The 14503-nt window shown below is 50.4% G+C and overlaps 1 protein-coding gene across 1 annotated transcript in view; it reads right to left on the bottom strand.

Moving 5' to 3' along the window:
* Positions 1–12619, bottom strand: part of LOC131207913 (TGF-beta receptor type-1) — a 56181-nt gene extending 43562 nt beyond the window's left edge. Inside the window, exon 1 of the mRNA XM_058200549.1 lies at positions 12586–12619. Within this exon, the coding sequence (XP_058056532.1) occupies positions 12586–12619 (34 nt within the window). The remainder of the gene's footprint in view (positions 1–12585) is intronic.
* Between the last annotated feature and the right edge of the window lie 1884 nt (positions 12620–14503).

A 14503-nucleotide genomic window follows, 5' to 3' on the forward strand; every position in this document is an offset into this window, starting at 1 on the left:
AGCCGCGCCAGGTAAAATATACATAAGGAAAGAACCTAGCCATTACACTCGGTCCCCGGGCGCGGTGGACCACTCGCTGTCATCGCGTCATGTAAACATACTTGAACTTGGTGTTGCCGGTTGCATGCTCACGCGACGACGACGAGGACGGCTGACGGCAATCCGCGCGACCAGAAACGTCGATGCCGAGAGTCTGGCACACCAATACAAGCGCGGGCTTATACTCGTCGCTCGCGGCACCTACCTATGCCGGTTGAGGGGGGATAGCGCTGGTGGCTGGTGGCTCACGATCGATGGCCGAGACATGATGGCAATGACCAAGGACAAAGAAAACGAAGCAAAGGTTAGCAAAGTGCGCCCGATTTTTTTTTATTTTCCTTGCTTATTTGGGTGCTGAACGTGGCGCGGAAGAACCCGCCAAAGTGCATCCCCTGCACAAGGCGGGCTCAGCACTGCTGGGTGAATGGTAAGCAAATCGATGCCGGAAAAAGGAAGGCTAACTGAACGCACAGCGCCAGGTGTGGAGAGGACGCACGGACGGAAGGAAGGAAGCCAGCGACCCCATTAGCGCAGGGATGCCAACCAGAACCGATCGGGGCACACACCATCGTCTGTCTATGATGGTTGATGAACGCTTGATTGAATTTGGATGCAGTTGTTACCTTTCGTTAGTTAAACTACACGCTTGGAAGAAGAAAATGATGTAGTTTTAACGCCACAAAATGATCACTTTAAGGACGAAGCTGTTCAAGAGCTAGAGTTAGCTAACCCTGGATATTGGTGTCCGTGAGTTTAACGTCCATTATCCAAGTCCGCTAATCCTGTGAATCTAATTTGAAGGGATTCGGGCAGTCCAGTACCACTCTTGCTTATTTAAGCGCCTTTTAGGCCAGAGACAGAGGGTTTTTAATTCACATAAATAACACCTCTGGTATCAAAGATTATTTCGCTCTCATTTGGGCGCCCAACGAAGTTGCACTTCGCATGCACTACTTGAGATCTGCTAGTGATCCCGCATTGACCTGTGCAACCGCGACCAGATCATAAAGCAGACAAGGACGGGATGGCTGTAAGACACTACTACCGACTTGGGCCGAGATAGCAACAAATTGCATCCCGTTTTGGAACACGCCCTCTCGGAAGACTGCACAGCCAGAATCTGTGTTCCCTGTGTTCTCTTAATGACCGTGATAATAAAGTACACATCCGTAAAAGGCCAAATTGGTCACAGTGCCTTTTTTCCCGAACAGTGAATCTCACACGAGATGGAAACGGCAACAAAAACGGCGGAAAAGAAATCTGAGCGTCGCCCCTTTCCGCCGAGTGACGACCGTACGGTAAAAGTTACACCATCCCCCGCCAGGGAGCAAAGTGGAAGAAAACGAGTGGACGGAACGGCCGCGGCTTGAATGAAAAATGGTTCTCAAAAAGCTGGAAAAGCTTGCTTTTCCCCTTAGCCTTTTGACACGGCGAGGCACGCTCCCGGGAGAGCTTCATCACGCCGGCGGAGGTTCATGAATAATCCGGAGCCCATTTTGTAGTGCTGGCGACACAACCCCGACGCCGAGCGGAAGTTCCTGCCAGCTTTCCTACGAAGCCAACACACCATTTTGGGGCCATCATGCTCCACCGACTGACAAGGCACAGAAGTGTGTAAGGGCAAAAGCTCGTCCTTCTCAACCGGTGGAGGAACCGGCGGAACGAAAGGAATCGTTGGCTCACAAACGGTCAAACACACACAGTTACAAAAAAACTGGAAAACGATGGTATGTGCGGAGCAAAAACAAAGCGACCTAACAAGAAGGATATCTGCCCGAATATCCGGGGCGACACGCTAAACGGATGAACGACAGATCTAACACGGGGCAGAGCAAAACGGCGCGCGCTGTGATACTTCCGGTTGGCCACCCACAACCCAACACCTCCCTCGTGAGGGTGACGGCTGGCAGCCGTTCTTCTTGGTTCCTTTTTTCATCCCCCATTATCCGATTTCTTATTTTCATTGCGTCCACCCCACCGGTCGCTCTCTGGAGAATCCCGGAATGCCGGATGGTTCATGTTGCGGCACCACATTGTCACTCTGTCTCACGGGGGTACCGCCGGGACGACCGCTGGGACAACGCTCGCGTCCGGCAAGGACCTACCCACCCGCGGGACGGGATGGGATTACGATGCCGCGCGATAAGCCGCGGACCGGACGCAAGATATGGTGGCGGCGGGCCCAGGGAAATCACAGTGCCGCACTCTAAATATTTTATTTTATTTATCTTTCAACACCATCCCGCCCAGAGCAAACCCTGCCCTGGCCGCAGGCGCCATCAAGTGGCCGATTGATCCTTGAACGGTTCCTCGCACCAGCGGCAGCTTCGATGGTCCTTTTTGCTCGGTTCTGCAACGCAAATTTCCCCACAAACTTTTTCCTCCCAACTTCAGGGGGCGGCGGACGACGACGTGAACGTCCATTCTGAACCAGCTGACTTCTATTATGCTGATTCCCTTTTCGATCGTCCCCGTCGGCCGTCGTCAGGGGACGCGATACACCAACGGTTCTCGGTCCGTTCGCGGGTGTGGAACAATTTGCTGTTTGGCAGTTTTATTTTTTTGGCCCTTAAGCTTAATACCTTGTTTCGATTTCCGAGCGATATCCACACATACACCATCCGGTGTTGCGTCCCTTCGTGTCACGAGCGGCGTTGATTGTACTTGTCATAGCCCTGGTCTTATCGGTTCCTTTTCCCTTCGATTTCTATAACAATTTGAATAAATTTTCACCGTCGAAAGGAGGGTTTTTTGAAATCGGACGACGGAGAGCAGCAGCAGCATCATCACTCAATTGATTAGACGGTCAAGGCCCCAAGAACGTCAGCCCCGAAATTTAGCGAAAATAAATCGCCACGCGTTCGATGCCTGGTTGCGACTGCTACTTCCTTAAAAATGACCCAACATATTACCGAAAAACAACCCACACGCGGATACAGGGGTGTCATTTAGGGGTGTGCACAAGTCCCTGGCCTTCTGGAATTAATTTTTGGCAACCTAAACACCATCCATCACGACACAATTTTGCAACCACACGCGCCCAGGGCACAGCAGGTCCCCTTGGCCGGGCCATATTTTCCCGGGTGAAATACGATACCCAGATAGCCCGGTGCCGCTGGTCACATAAAAAGGATAATGAACTTAGCTCCCGCCGCACGTTGCCACAGGTCCTCTAAACGGAGCGCGGGGAGCACCGGAGTCCTGTGGCTGGCTGCTCCGAAGAATAATTAATTTTCCATTTTCCAACGACTGCGCGTCAGCAGGACAGTCAGCGGGAACTTTGCTGCCACGATGGCAACGAGTTTGATGCTCTAAGCCCACGCGTGCGTCACATCTAATCGTCCCCAAAGGTGTGCTGCCGCCTGCAACCCATCCGACGGCCAGACACGGACGGCCACCGGGGAGAGTTCCGCGGGCTTCCCGTTCATTACTCTTTATGATAAATCGAACAAAGACACGGATGCAGCGAAGCTGAAGCAGCACGAACGCACCCCACGCGATCGAAGCATACGCCCAGCGTCCTGCGGAAGCTTCACGGACCGGGGCGAAAGAGACAGAAAGAGAGTGAAACACGACAGTGAATGGAGCCACCGCGCCTTCCCGTAAGGTACCGGGCGTCTCCATCGAGACGGTAGCGGCGTTCCCGGCGAAAATCTAATGCTCACCAGACACGCCAGATTTTGAATGAGCTTTGAAGCTCTAGCCGGAAGGGACGCTGTAGCGCGACGCCTGGAGGTCGCGAGTCAAGGGGCTGCAAGTGCTGCTGTTCATCTTTCGATGCTGTTGTTGCGTGTGTCGGGGCACAGGGATGCGTACTTGGCAGCGAAGAAAAACCGAGTGATCTCCTTCCTGTCCAGACACCACCGCACACAAACGCACAGCCCCTTGACGGGACGACTCTCGGGTCGCTCCCGGGAATGTATTTATGCGAGCAATTATTTCTTCATCATTCATCATCTGTGGCCCCCGGAAGGGATGTGCGTAGGATTCCCCTTTCGAGCGCCACGCCGGTAGCGCCGGAATAATTAAGACCCAGACGGGTTGATCCCAACCCGGTCGGCCCCCGAGGGGGAAGCGTCGTATATCGATTTGACTCCTTGGCAAATCCCGCCAGTCACCATTTTAGCATTTTAAAGGACTTTCGTACGGAGACTGTAAATAATAATCACAACCCATGAATCGAACGATGTTACACTAAAAAAGGGCGAAGATCCGGACACCGGCCCGCTTTTGGGATCATTAAAAAGTGCGCGGCGACCCCATTCCCTGCCACACCCTTCTTCCCGACGACGAAGGACCGCCGTTTGGAGCACACACGATGGGATCGTCCGGATCCAAAACATTACGCAACGCTGCCACCGCCCAGGAAATGATTTTCCTAACAAACCCACCCGCACCGAATGTGAAAGGACCAAACGCACCGAGAGAACGCCCCCGAGAGCAATCCATGGAACGCCGCCACCCGAAGTCTGCTGCCCCCGGAATCACGAGACGTACCGACGCGACGGGGAACCGTCAAGCCGGTCCAGGGTCGTGGGAGGAATTTCTGTGGCAGACGGTGGCTGTATGTCGTTTAAAGGTTTTGGGGGGCTGCCGGAGCATAATCGACGTCATCGGTTTGGCGACTTCGGCTTCCCGAATGGGCGTCAGAGAGAAAAGAGAGAGCGAGAGAGACTAGAGAAAGAAGCGGAAGGAAAACTACACACAGTAAAAAGGGAAATGACCTTTTACAAACGTCATCCGTCATGCTGTCGGGGAACTTTTTTTCGGTTCGGCCACAGGCTGCGTATGGCTCGGCTCTGTATGTGTGCGTTAAGTGGTAGTAGCAGTCGCCGCCGATACACGCACCAATACACGCGCATTGAGTAGATGTGTACGGATAGCGCTTGAGGAGCATCTGCAACACGCACCACCAGCAAGGACGACGCGGCGCAAAGCACCACTGTCAAGTAGTTGCGTTCACGAGCGAGACGGGATGGGCTACGCACCCTATTTCCCTTTTTCCGGGTGGAAAAAGTAATTGAAAATAGTTGCTGTTAATCATAACATTACTTCGGTAGAAATGTTCGGCGAACGTTAAACTTCCCTGCGGTCATCGGAGAAAATTGCGAGCAACAGCTCTCGCCAAAGCTACTGGCGAATGTTGGGTGTGGAAGAAAAACGAAAAGGATGATGAATATGGACACACAACAAACGGAGTGGAGTTGCCGCCAACTCCCCGGGCAGGGCTGGTCTACCGGCTCCGGAAAATAAGGATCCAGACCGACCAACCCGCCAAGCCCAAATGCGATTAGGGATTTTTCGATAATGAGACCACTACGTGGCGGAGAAAAATGAAACTCCGACCACGGAAAACTACCGCTCAAGACGTGAGGGGCAAAAACACAAATTGACCAAAGGTCCAAACGAGCACAAATTTTGGGGCAAAATTATCTACGGGTTCCGGGTAGCGGCATCCATTGGGGAAATCTTCGTCCGCCGATGTGGGCCGCACTGTTTGAGTTTGGGAAGAAGTTCGTTTTTTTTCGTTTATAGACGACTACGAAAGATACAGTTGGCGCTCATGTACCACATACATCTGGTTCTGGTCCATAATTTAGGGAGGCGTCTTCTTCGTTAGTCATCTTTCGGCTTTTGGGATACGCCAATTAGGCGAAAGGAAGCCCGGCATGGAGGCTGCTCCATAGGGACTTTAACGATACCTCGGGCCCCAACTAGATGATAACGCTGGCCAGAAAGGTGCAAGCAACTAATATGAAGAGATAAAGAAATCGAATTGCCCAAAGTGAACCAGCAAAGCAAGCAACAAACGGATTCAACGGGTTCCAACTCTCAGGACGCCAAAAGGTTGATGTCTCCCCGGTGACCGCCGATCGAATGTTTGGAGGATTTGGAGTTCGGTCAGTCGCTACGGAAGATGATGCTTCAGATGATTTGATGCAACGTCATGGGGTCTTGTGCCTCAGCCAATCTCCTGTCCAGCCCAATGCTGACCGCCAATCGACATATGGCAACGTTAATGAATTTTTCGATATTTGTTAACATAATTTCATTCAGCGTATCGGAGCTGGAAGCAATAAAATAAGCATCCCACCATCGTGTAACATGTCAATCCTCGTCGTCTGGCTGGAAATGGAACCGAAAACTGTTGATCCATCCCCACGAGTGCCGTGCCGGCCCGCCTGTCTGTCGATCGGGTTGTCAATTTTCTGGCAACACACCCTGGGTCCACCAACACCGCCGCACTGCCACCAGTTGCTCGTGTCCCTCGCCCTCCAACCACAACGTTTCGCCAATCAATCCGCCGGCACAGCAAGTGCCATTTTGGCACGTTCTACCAACACAACGAACGCAAGAGGGTGGCCACCATTAATTAGTGACCAGTCGGAAATCGCCACGGAACCCCGAGATTTGTCACCGGACACTGCACAGATCGGCGCACTGGCTCCGGCGGGTCACAAGTTGGCGCTGGCAAATAACTCTGCGGCAAAAGTACGGTACGATGAGTCAATCGATTACAAATCAGCTGCTTGCCCGGCTCGTGGGTGGGACCCACGAAAGGAATGATTAATTGGTGTGCGTTTCCGCTCGAAAGGGCGCAAAGAAAACGGATATTAAGGTTGGCAATGGCACCGAGAGCCCCAGAAGGCGGAAGAAAGTCTGTTCGGGCCCGCTTCACAGCACCTACAACGCTCGTAGCGCAACGCAGAGCGCGAGTCATTCATTATGCGCATCCCAGAGCCAGCAACACAACAAGCAAAGTGCATTCTGTGCAAATCGCACACGCCCCGCATGCCGCATGCCCGTTGCCCGTGTGCTGGAAACCATGCGCTTCGTGGCTCGGAAAATCAGCTTTTCCAGCGGGCCGTAAGAGCGAGAGGCCACCTCACGATCACGGGTATGACGTTGCAGTGCGGGTGCACAAAGGAGCGCCAGATGCAAGCGACAACGCCCGTAGCGATGCGCCGTTATTGTTGTGCATTTACTTTTAGTTTTTGTTTTATTTCACCATTTAACACCCAATCAGTGCAGCTCTTTTGGCAGCGAGATTAATTGCACGACCACGAGAGAGGCACCGAGAGTTGGTTACAACAACATATAATTCGCGGCGTTGTTTACCGCTGCGTTTACCATTTTTGCACCACAGATTGGTAGCGCCCGGCTCGGAGAGAAGATGCATGTTGGGCTCGGTGGTGAAGGGTCTCCGTCATGGAGGAGGAGCGTGCGGTACAAAAGAGTCGCACGGGGAAAGTGAGGGTGTATCTACATACATACGCACGTAATCAATCATGCCGACAATCCTGGGGCCGGGCGCCGATATCGGCACACCATCACCCAGCAGCAGCAGCGGCTGCAGAGGTTCTTCATCATGTACCGTACGTCTTCGACCAGTGTGCCCGCACGGGGCTTTTGAGAGCATGAAAAGACGCGCTTGTTTAACAAAATTCCTTCGCATGATCGCGCATCGGACACCGCCCGCGGCAGGGACGGGTGGTCAGGCGAGCGCGAAGGGCCATACCGAGATACAGATTTTTTCACCTGCTCGGAAGTTTTTATCTGTTTCATTAGCGCAACAGGCTTGCGTCGGACGATGTTGCTTTACTTTTTTGATGTGATGTTCAATGTTTCACCTAATACGAAAATCGCTTCATCGCAAAACGGTGTTGAGTGAGTTATTTTCAGTGAGGCAGCGAACGAAAAAAAAGAGGTAATAAAGTGCCATGCACTGCACTCGCCCCAGTGCTCAAAAGTCAATAGCGGTCCACGTATCTGTGGTCCTCCTTCAGCTCGGTATTTGTGAGGCAAACAACGGAGAAACATTAATTGCGTTTTCGAACCATTAGGCACGGCATGGTGTGGCAAGAAGGGAACCGGTTCTTCCGTGTGGTTCCTCCACGGGGTACCCCTTTCCGGGACGGGAGCAGCATACGAGATAGTAATAAGTGTTTCAATTAGTTTGCTTTATAATTTAATACACTATTAAGTACCTTTGCTATTCGCTGCTCACCGCGCCAAGCGCCAGTAGTCAGCGCTCCGTGAACACCGCTCCCATTGCATGCTTTAGTTTATGTGTCTTTATGTTCTGCCACACGGCCAAGGGGGGGGGGGGGGGGGGGGGGGAACCACGGCCAGTAGCGCCAGCCGCTTTCGTTGCGCAAAAAAAGGGATGCCAATAATTAAAATAGCAATGCAAATTGAAACTCCTAACTGAGTCGAGCTTTTCCGATTGAATTCGAAATGGATCCAGGGTGCGACACCGGTTGGGCTCTGAAGGTAGTGTTTGCCTTCCACGTGTTTGAGACGAGCCAGAATAGTGGAGAACGTTGCCTACCAGGGTTTGACCCGTTATGGCCACGGTGCAGTGTCAAGAAAGTTTAAGAACAACCTTTGGCATGAGTCGACCAAAAGAATTAGCCCGTTAAGGTTTGGGTGATTGTTATTCAATGAACGATTTACTTTAAAAAAAAAAGCAGCTCAATCGAAGGGCAGCACGTTAAAAGAATTCTCAACACAGGGTAAAAGCGGAACAAATTATTGTCAAAGATTTTACCAGTCAAACGATCATGAACATTATAGGGCAATTGTAATGCGAAAACGCGGAAATTAATCCTCCCCCGGGTTGCACTCCGTAATTAACGCAAAGTGCATTAAAATTCATGAAAGAAACATTTATTCAGAAAAAAAACGATTATCTCTCCAAACTTCTTATAAGCCAAACCCCGTAACTCCCACCGCCAAACTACGACAATCGTCGTGGAGGTTGCCTCCGCGAAACGGGATTTATTGCCGATTGCTTTCGATTGATGCTGCCATTCCGGATTGGGACGCATTTTGTCTTGGCAGAGTAAAAGTCCAAGAACAACCAGGCAGAAAAGAGTAGGAGAGAGAAGCGGGCAAAGTAATTAATTGATTTGCATCACCAACGTGGCAACGGCGACGCTTTGGTCAATGGCAGTCCATCGGGGGGGAAGTATAGCCTGTGGAAGACTGTGCGCCGAACCGGCCAGAGCCGACGCAGCCAAGGATGGAATGCAATCGTAAACGTAATTGGCCCGAGATTAATTAGACCGCCACCGTGGCGGGCATAATCTCCGAAACGGCAACGGTTTTTGCGAGCGTCGTGTGCAGCACAACATGTTGTGTGTGCCGGGAGTGCATTAAATTCAATTAACCGAACAAAAGCTTTTCTATGTAAGAGGTTGAAATTTAAATTTAAATTATGCTGCCCGTTAATGAATGAGTTTTTGCTGCGAAAACGGTTGCAGTAATAAAGCAACGTAAGCGGGCAAAGCAAAGTAAATGGGACTCCTCTGGCTAGAAACAACGACAGACACGACGATTGTCGCGCGAGAGCCCTCTTTAACTACAAATACATGATGAACGCGTTGTAGTACGACCTGTACACTCATTGCGACAAAAATGTATGAATTTGTTTAGGCCTTGTTCGTATTGCGTTGAGCTAACCCCCAAAAACCAGACCCTATTTTGTCAGTAGAAGTGAATAATTTGTACATCGTACCACTCCGTAACGAAAGATGTCGTCGTACGGCGTCAGAGCGTGTGCCTTCTACGGCACAAGTGCCAGCTAGCCTTGAAACGATGCCCACGACGACACAGCGCGAGTGGCGCCGAAGTATGAACAAATAAAATCCACAAACCCGATCTCGCCGAGAGCACTTCTTGTCGTCGATGATGTAATATTTCTTTTTAAAGCCATGGCTAAGGAGAAATTGAGTTTACAAAATAAAGAAAACAAACATGATTAACACGCACCGGGACACAGCGCGCCCGAAACGAGACATAATAACGAACAACAATTCCCAAGAAAAGATGATTCGCCAAAGAAAAGAGAAGATTATTGCCTGGACAAATACTAGATGGAACTTGCATCCTCCTTCGTGTGCGAAGATCTAGCGCAGACACTAGTGGTTCCAATTTTTGCTGAACCGGAAATCGATCGTCAACCAATGATCCTTTTTCTTTAATTATCAAAAACAATAAGGGAAGTTCTTCTAACATAAAAAAGTGATAAGATACTGCACCGTTTTACGAGAGGTGTTATCCCCATCAAGATTTCGTTTATACCCACCATATGTGTCTATGTTAGCCACTCGAGATCACTTCCGCTCGTTTTGCAGTAGTCGTCATGTTCACACGCAGACAAATGCCTTACATTTGGTTAACATAACGCTTGCCAGCTATCCAATCAACAACCGCCCCTTGCGACAGCAGCAAGAGAGTCTTTAATGCGCCGGCCCGACGACGATCCCGATCGAGCGATTGCGCTCGAAACACGCCACAAGTCTGGGCACGCAACCAACAACGCGCCAGCTGGATGCCGAAAAGTCTGCGCGCAACACACATCAGACAGCTCTCGTCTAGGAGCGCTAGGCGGCGATCGCGAAGTGGCCAGACAGGACACCACAGACGCCACAGCTGCCGTCTGCCCGAAAAACCTGTTTGCCATTCGGTTTGCCCCGCTATGCTCGTCTCGCCCTATGCTTCATCACCATCCAACCAGACGGACATCTTTCGCCCTGGTCTCACCTCGGTCTGGCCGTCTGTCTGGTCAGCCGTACGATCGGCAAACTGGCCGTGAAGAAGGGAAGTGCGCAAACAATTTGCATTTTCGACGACGCCCGGCGACGGGTTGTGCCGATTTCGAACGGCTTATGAAACTAGACGACAAGCGCTCGTTGTTGGGTGCGTTTTTGATGCGTGGACGACAAAAAGATGACAGATTTGCGCACTGGAAAAGCAAATGGTATAAGATGCAACTACGACTGCTTCTTTCTTAACTCAATCTACGACAAGCTGTTTTCAATATCTTTTCTATGTTCTAAAATCCCATAATTTATGAGCTGTACAGTTAAATGTGTTACTTAAAAGTGGTTCCAAAATGGTTATGAACAATCAATCGGTCACGTCAGTAGATCGGGTAAGCTAACGCTTTACACGAAAAGCATAGCTAGTGGTTGGTAAGATTTAGTGCACAATTAATGTAACAGGTCAATCTCTTGATTAGAGGAAGGAAATATGATCAGTTCACCCATTTCAAACGATTTTGCTGCAAACAAAAATTGCATGATCGCACTTCCCGCAATAAAACCGCCATCAACCAGACAAACGAAACCCGACGCACACAACCAACGGCAGAACAATTGAACACGTTCGTTTCAATTAGCGACACAACACGATCAACGCCATCAACCGGCAGCGTCGGGCGGGTTGCGCACGTTTTTTGCTGCATACGCATGCACCAGACACGTGCGTTTGCGCGACGCTAAGCTTAAGACGCTGCAAAAGTCATCGGCCCAACCCTAGACCCCCCCTCGCGGCACACCAACCAGACAGTCCCTCTTCCCGCCCGATGAGGAACCACGGAGTGTCGCTTGCCGAGACGAAAAACAAAACTCACACTGCAACCAGAATGAGGAAAACTGGAATGCGCGGCCAGGGAAAAAGGGGGCCAAGACAAGATTCGGATCGAAATGCGCGGAGATCGAGCATAAAACGGAGACAGAGAGAGAGAGAGAGAGTGAGAAGGCGCACGAACTGGGTCAATTCAGTTCATTCGTCTCGTGTGGTGTAAATTCTTGGCTCGCTCGACACATCGATCGTCTCGATGATCGCTGGAGGACGCGCAGCGCGGCACCGGCGGACGCGGTTTATTGCGGTAATTTGTGCGGTTTAATGTTCCACCTTCGCCACCCGATTAATGCTGATGTGGCTGGTGGTGATCGTTTTTTTTTGTGTCGTGCAATGCCAGTTTTTTTAATTTATTCTAATATACGAATTCTTGCGTTCGATACATTGTATCATGCGCGGAGGGATTTTTTCCCTCTATCAAATCGGACTTCGAAAATCGCGTGACACATTGACTGCATTCCTAAGTCGCACACGACGACGTCAATGATTGTTACGACAACTAGCGTATTTTTCGCTCCCTTCGAGCGAGCAAACCTTGATAAGATACCCGAGAAACCCGTGTGCTTATCTTGGACCACGGCCCGAGACACACTGCACTACACTTGCGCACTTCCTCGTGTAACTCGTGCAACTTCCCGTTGCTGGTGACTTATTGGTCAACAGGTTATGTTTCTTTAAAGTTTTTATTTTCTACTCCACCAGACACTTCCGTCAGCAAAGCCGACAGGACAATGCATCCAAAGGAAAAAAGCTCGTGTCTACGGAGGAAAAATGAATGAAACACAAATTTTGCGACTGTCATCAACGTGCGCCATACATAAATGAACAACAAACACTTCAATCGATTGGCGTGCGCGACGTTTTCGTAGCAAAGTGCCGCCGGCCGATAAAAAATGGATACATTGTGCGTTTTCCAGAGGCTCATCGTTAACTCCTTGCAATTGACGTGGGGAGCGGCACACCTGGGCCACAATGAGGCATAGGGCAGAATGGAATCCCTAGGTGGATTGGAATACGTAGGTGATCGAAAAATCGATTAGAATTGACCACTGCCAGTGTATGGCACTGTTGATCCTCAGAGTGGAAAGAAGTTTTATAATTTGAACATTTACTTACCGTTGGCAAAACTGGACACCAGCAGTAACAGCATCGTGACGGCACCAACCACTGACCAGCGGAGCACAAATCGTCGTGAAACGTTCCTAGCGGCCATCGGCCTTCGATTCGTTCGGCAAACTTCTTCCTTTTCCATCCTACGCTCGGTCACCACCGCGGCCATCCTGAACGCTGGTGTCACGCTAAACACGTGATTCACGGTTGCACTGACCGGTGGTGGCGACCGGATACGACCGACGGCGGTAACTGGAAGCCGCGATAGCAAATCCTGCTCATCAGCAACAAAAGGGCGAACCGCCGAACTGGCGGAAGGCTTAAATTTTGAGCTCCTTTTTTGAGGCGCGCTCAATTTGCAGTACCAACACTTTTGCCTTTCGGCACTTCTCACCGGCGTTTCGCTTGAGCCGATCGTAGCTGAATGATAGCCTTTTCCGATGCACAATAAATGCAAACACTGCTTACTCACGGACAAACTACGTTCATGGGAGTCGCTTGGGGCAAGAAACTTCTACTTCCGTTACTGCCACGGTTGGACATCTTTATCGTTTCGAATTAATCATATTTCTTCCCTGCTCCGCTGAAGATCGAGATTTCCTAAATTATGACTCCAACGGACGCTGGAACTGGACGCTTGTTTGGTTGATGAATGGGCGGCCAATGGATGGCTTTTCCGGATCCGGATTCTTTCCCTCGGCCAGTCGAATCGCAAAGAATCCCACCAATTAAGAGACAATCGCACTTCACACGGTATTTTCTTCTTTTCGCTGCACTCTCACTTTTTCTCACCGCAACAAAGTGAACTCGCCCACGGCGGGGGTGGTGGCCTCCTGTTGTGTGTATGTTTACCTGACGGCAAACAACAACGCCAAACGCGCCAGCTTTCACTCTGCAGCAGCCGAGGAGCGGGAGCTTTCTCGGGCGAGCCTGGTACAATGACACACGTTGCGATGCGAAACGCGAAGCGAAGCGCGACACTTCGGAGAGCTCACACTCTGCTCATTCAGTGGCGGAATGTGACCTGCTTCTCGCCATGCCGAGCCGTCCTTTTCACTTTTCACCGGCACGCATGAATGCTCACGGTGCGCACATTTTTCACTCACTGGCTCGCTGATTCACACACCGGCCGCGAGAATGGCGGGCGAAGACACAATACGGAAAACTTTGCCAAAAATAAATTCACAAAAACCACCACCGGGATCCCCCGGCACCCAATTTTCGAACCGGGAAGATGATTTGCGTTTTTGTTGATTGCTCAGTTTGGTGCGGTTATTTCTTTTCGCTTTTCACTAAATTAACACAATCAGAGAAGGCATTGATTAATAGGTTGATTCAATGAAATCTGCTTACAGCTTCGTAATTTCTTTAACACAATATACGATAATTGGCTTGTCATTTGATAATCAATTCTCCCACTGATTACATTGGGTGCATTCGATTAAAGTTAGAAGTGCCGACTAACGGATCGCTTCTCCGCACACGAAAAAGCCGAACGTTGAACGATGAAAACATGAAATCGGAAAACTGTACTCCACCGTTCCATTGACAGATTTTCCTGCCCTACGCTACTCAAAATAACGCACACATCTTCCTTAGCGAGAGAAACAGGACCAACACCAACACATGGCACAAAATGGGCACCCCAAAAAAGGATGAACACGGCACTAACAACGCAAGAGTTTCCTCCAAAAACAGAACCACGCACACAATCCACCCCTGTACTATCGGGAAAGGAGCTAAAATGTTTGGAAATTGATTGCGACAAAAAGTTTACGAAGTTTTGCACACCCGGGAGCGAAAGGCAGCCCCGCAACGAAAGTTCCTTGTGAGGAACCATCTCTTTTCCGAAATCGTTTCGATGACCTTTTCCCGGTCCGATCGTTCGGTTTGTGTATTGTTTGCTCACAATATATGCACACAC

This window comes from Anopheles bellator, chromosome 2 (assembly GCF_943735745.2).
Source record: "Anopheles bellator chromosome 2, idAnoBellAS_SP24_06.2, whole genome shotgun sequence".
NCBI classification, from domain to species: domain Eukaryota; kingdom Metazoa; phylum Arthropoda; class Insecta; order Diptera; family Culicidae; genus Anopheles; species Anopheles bellator.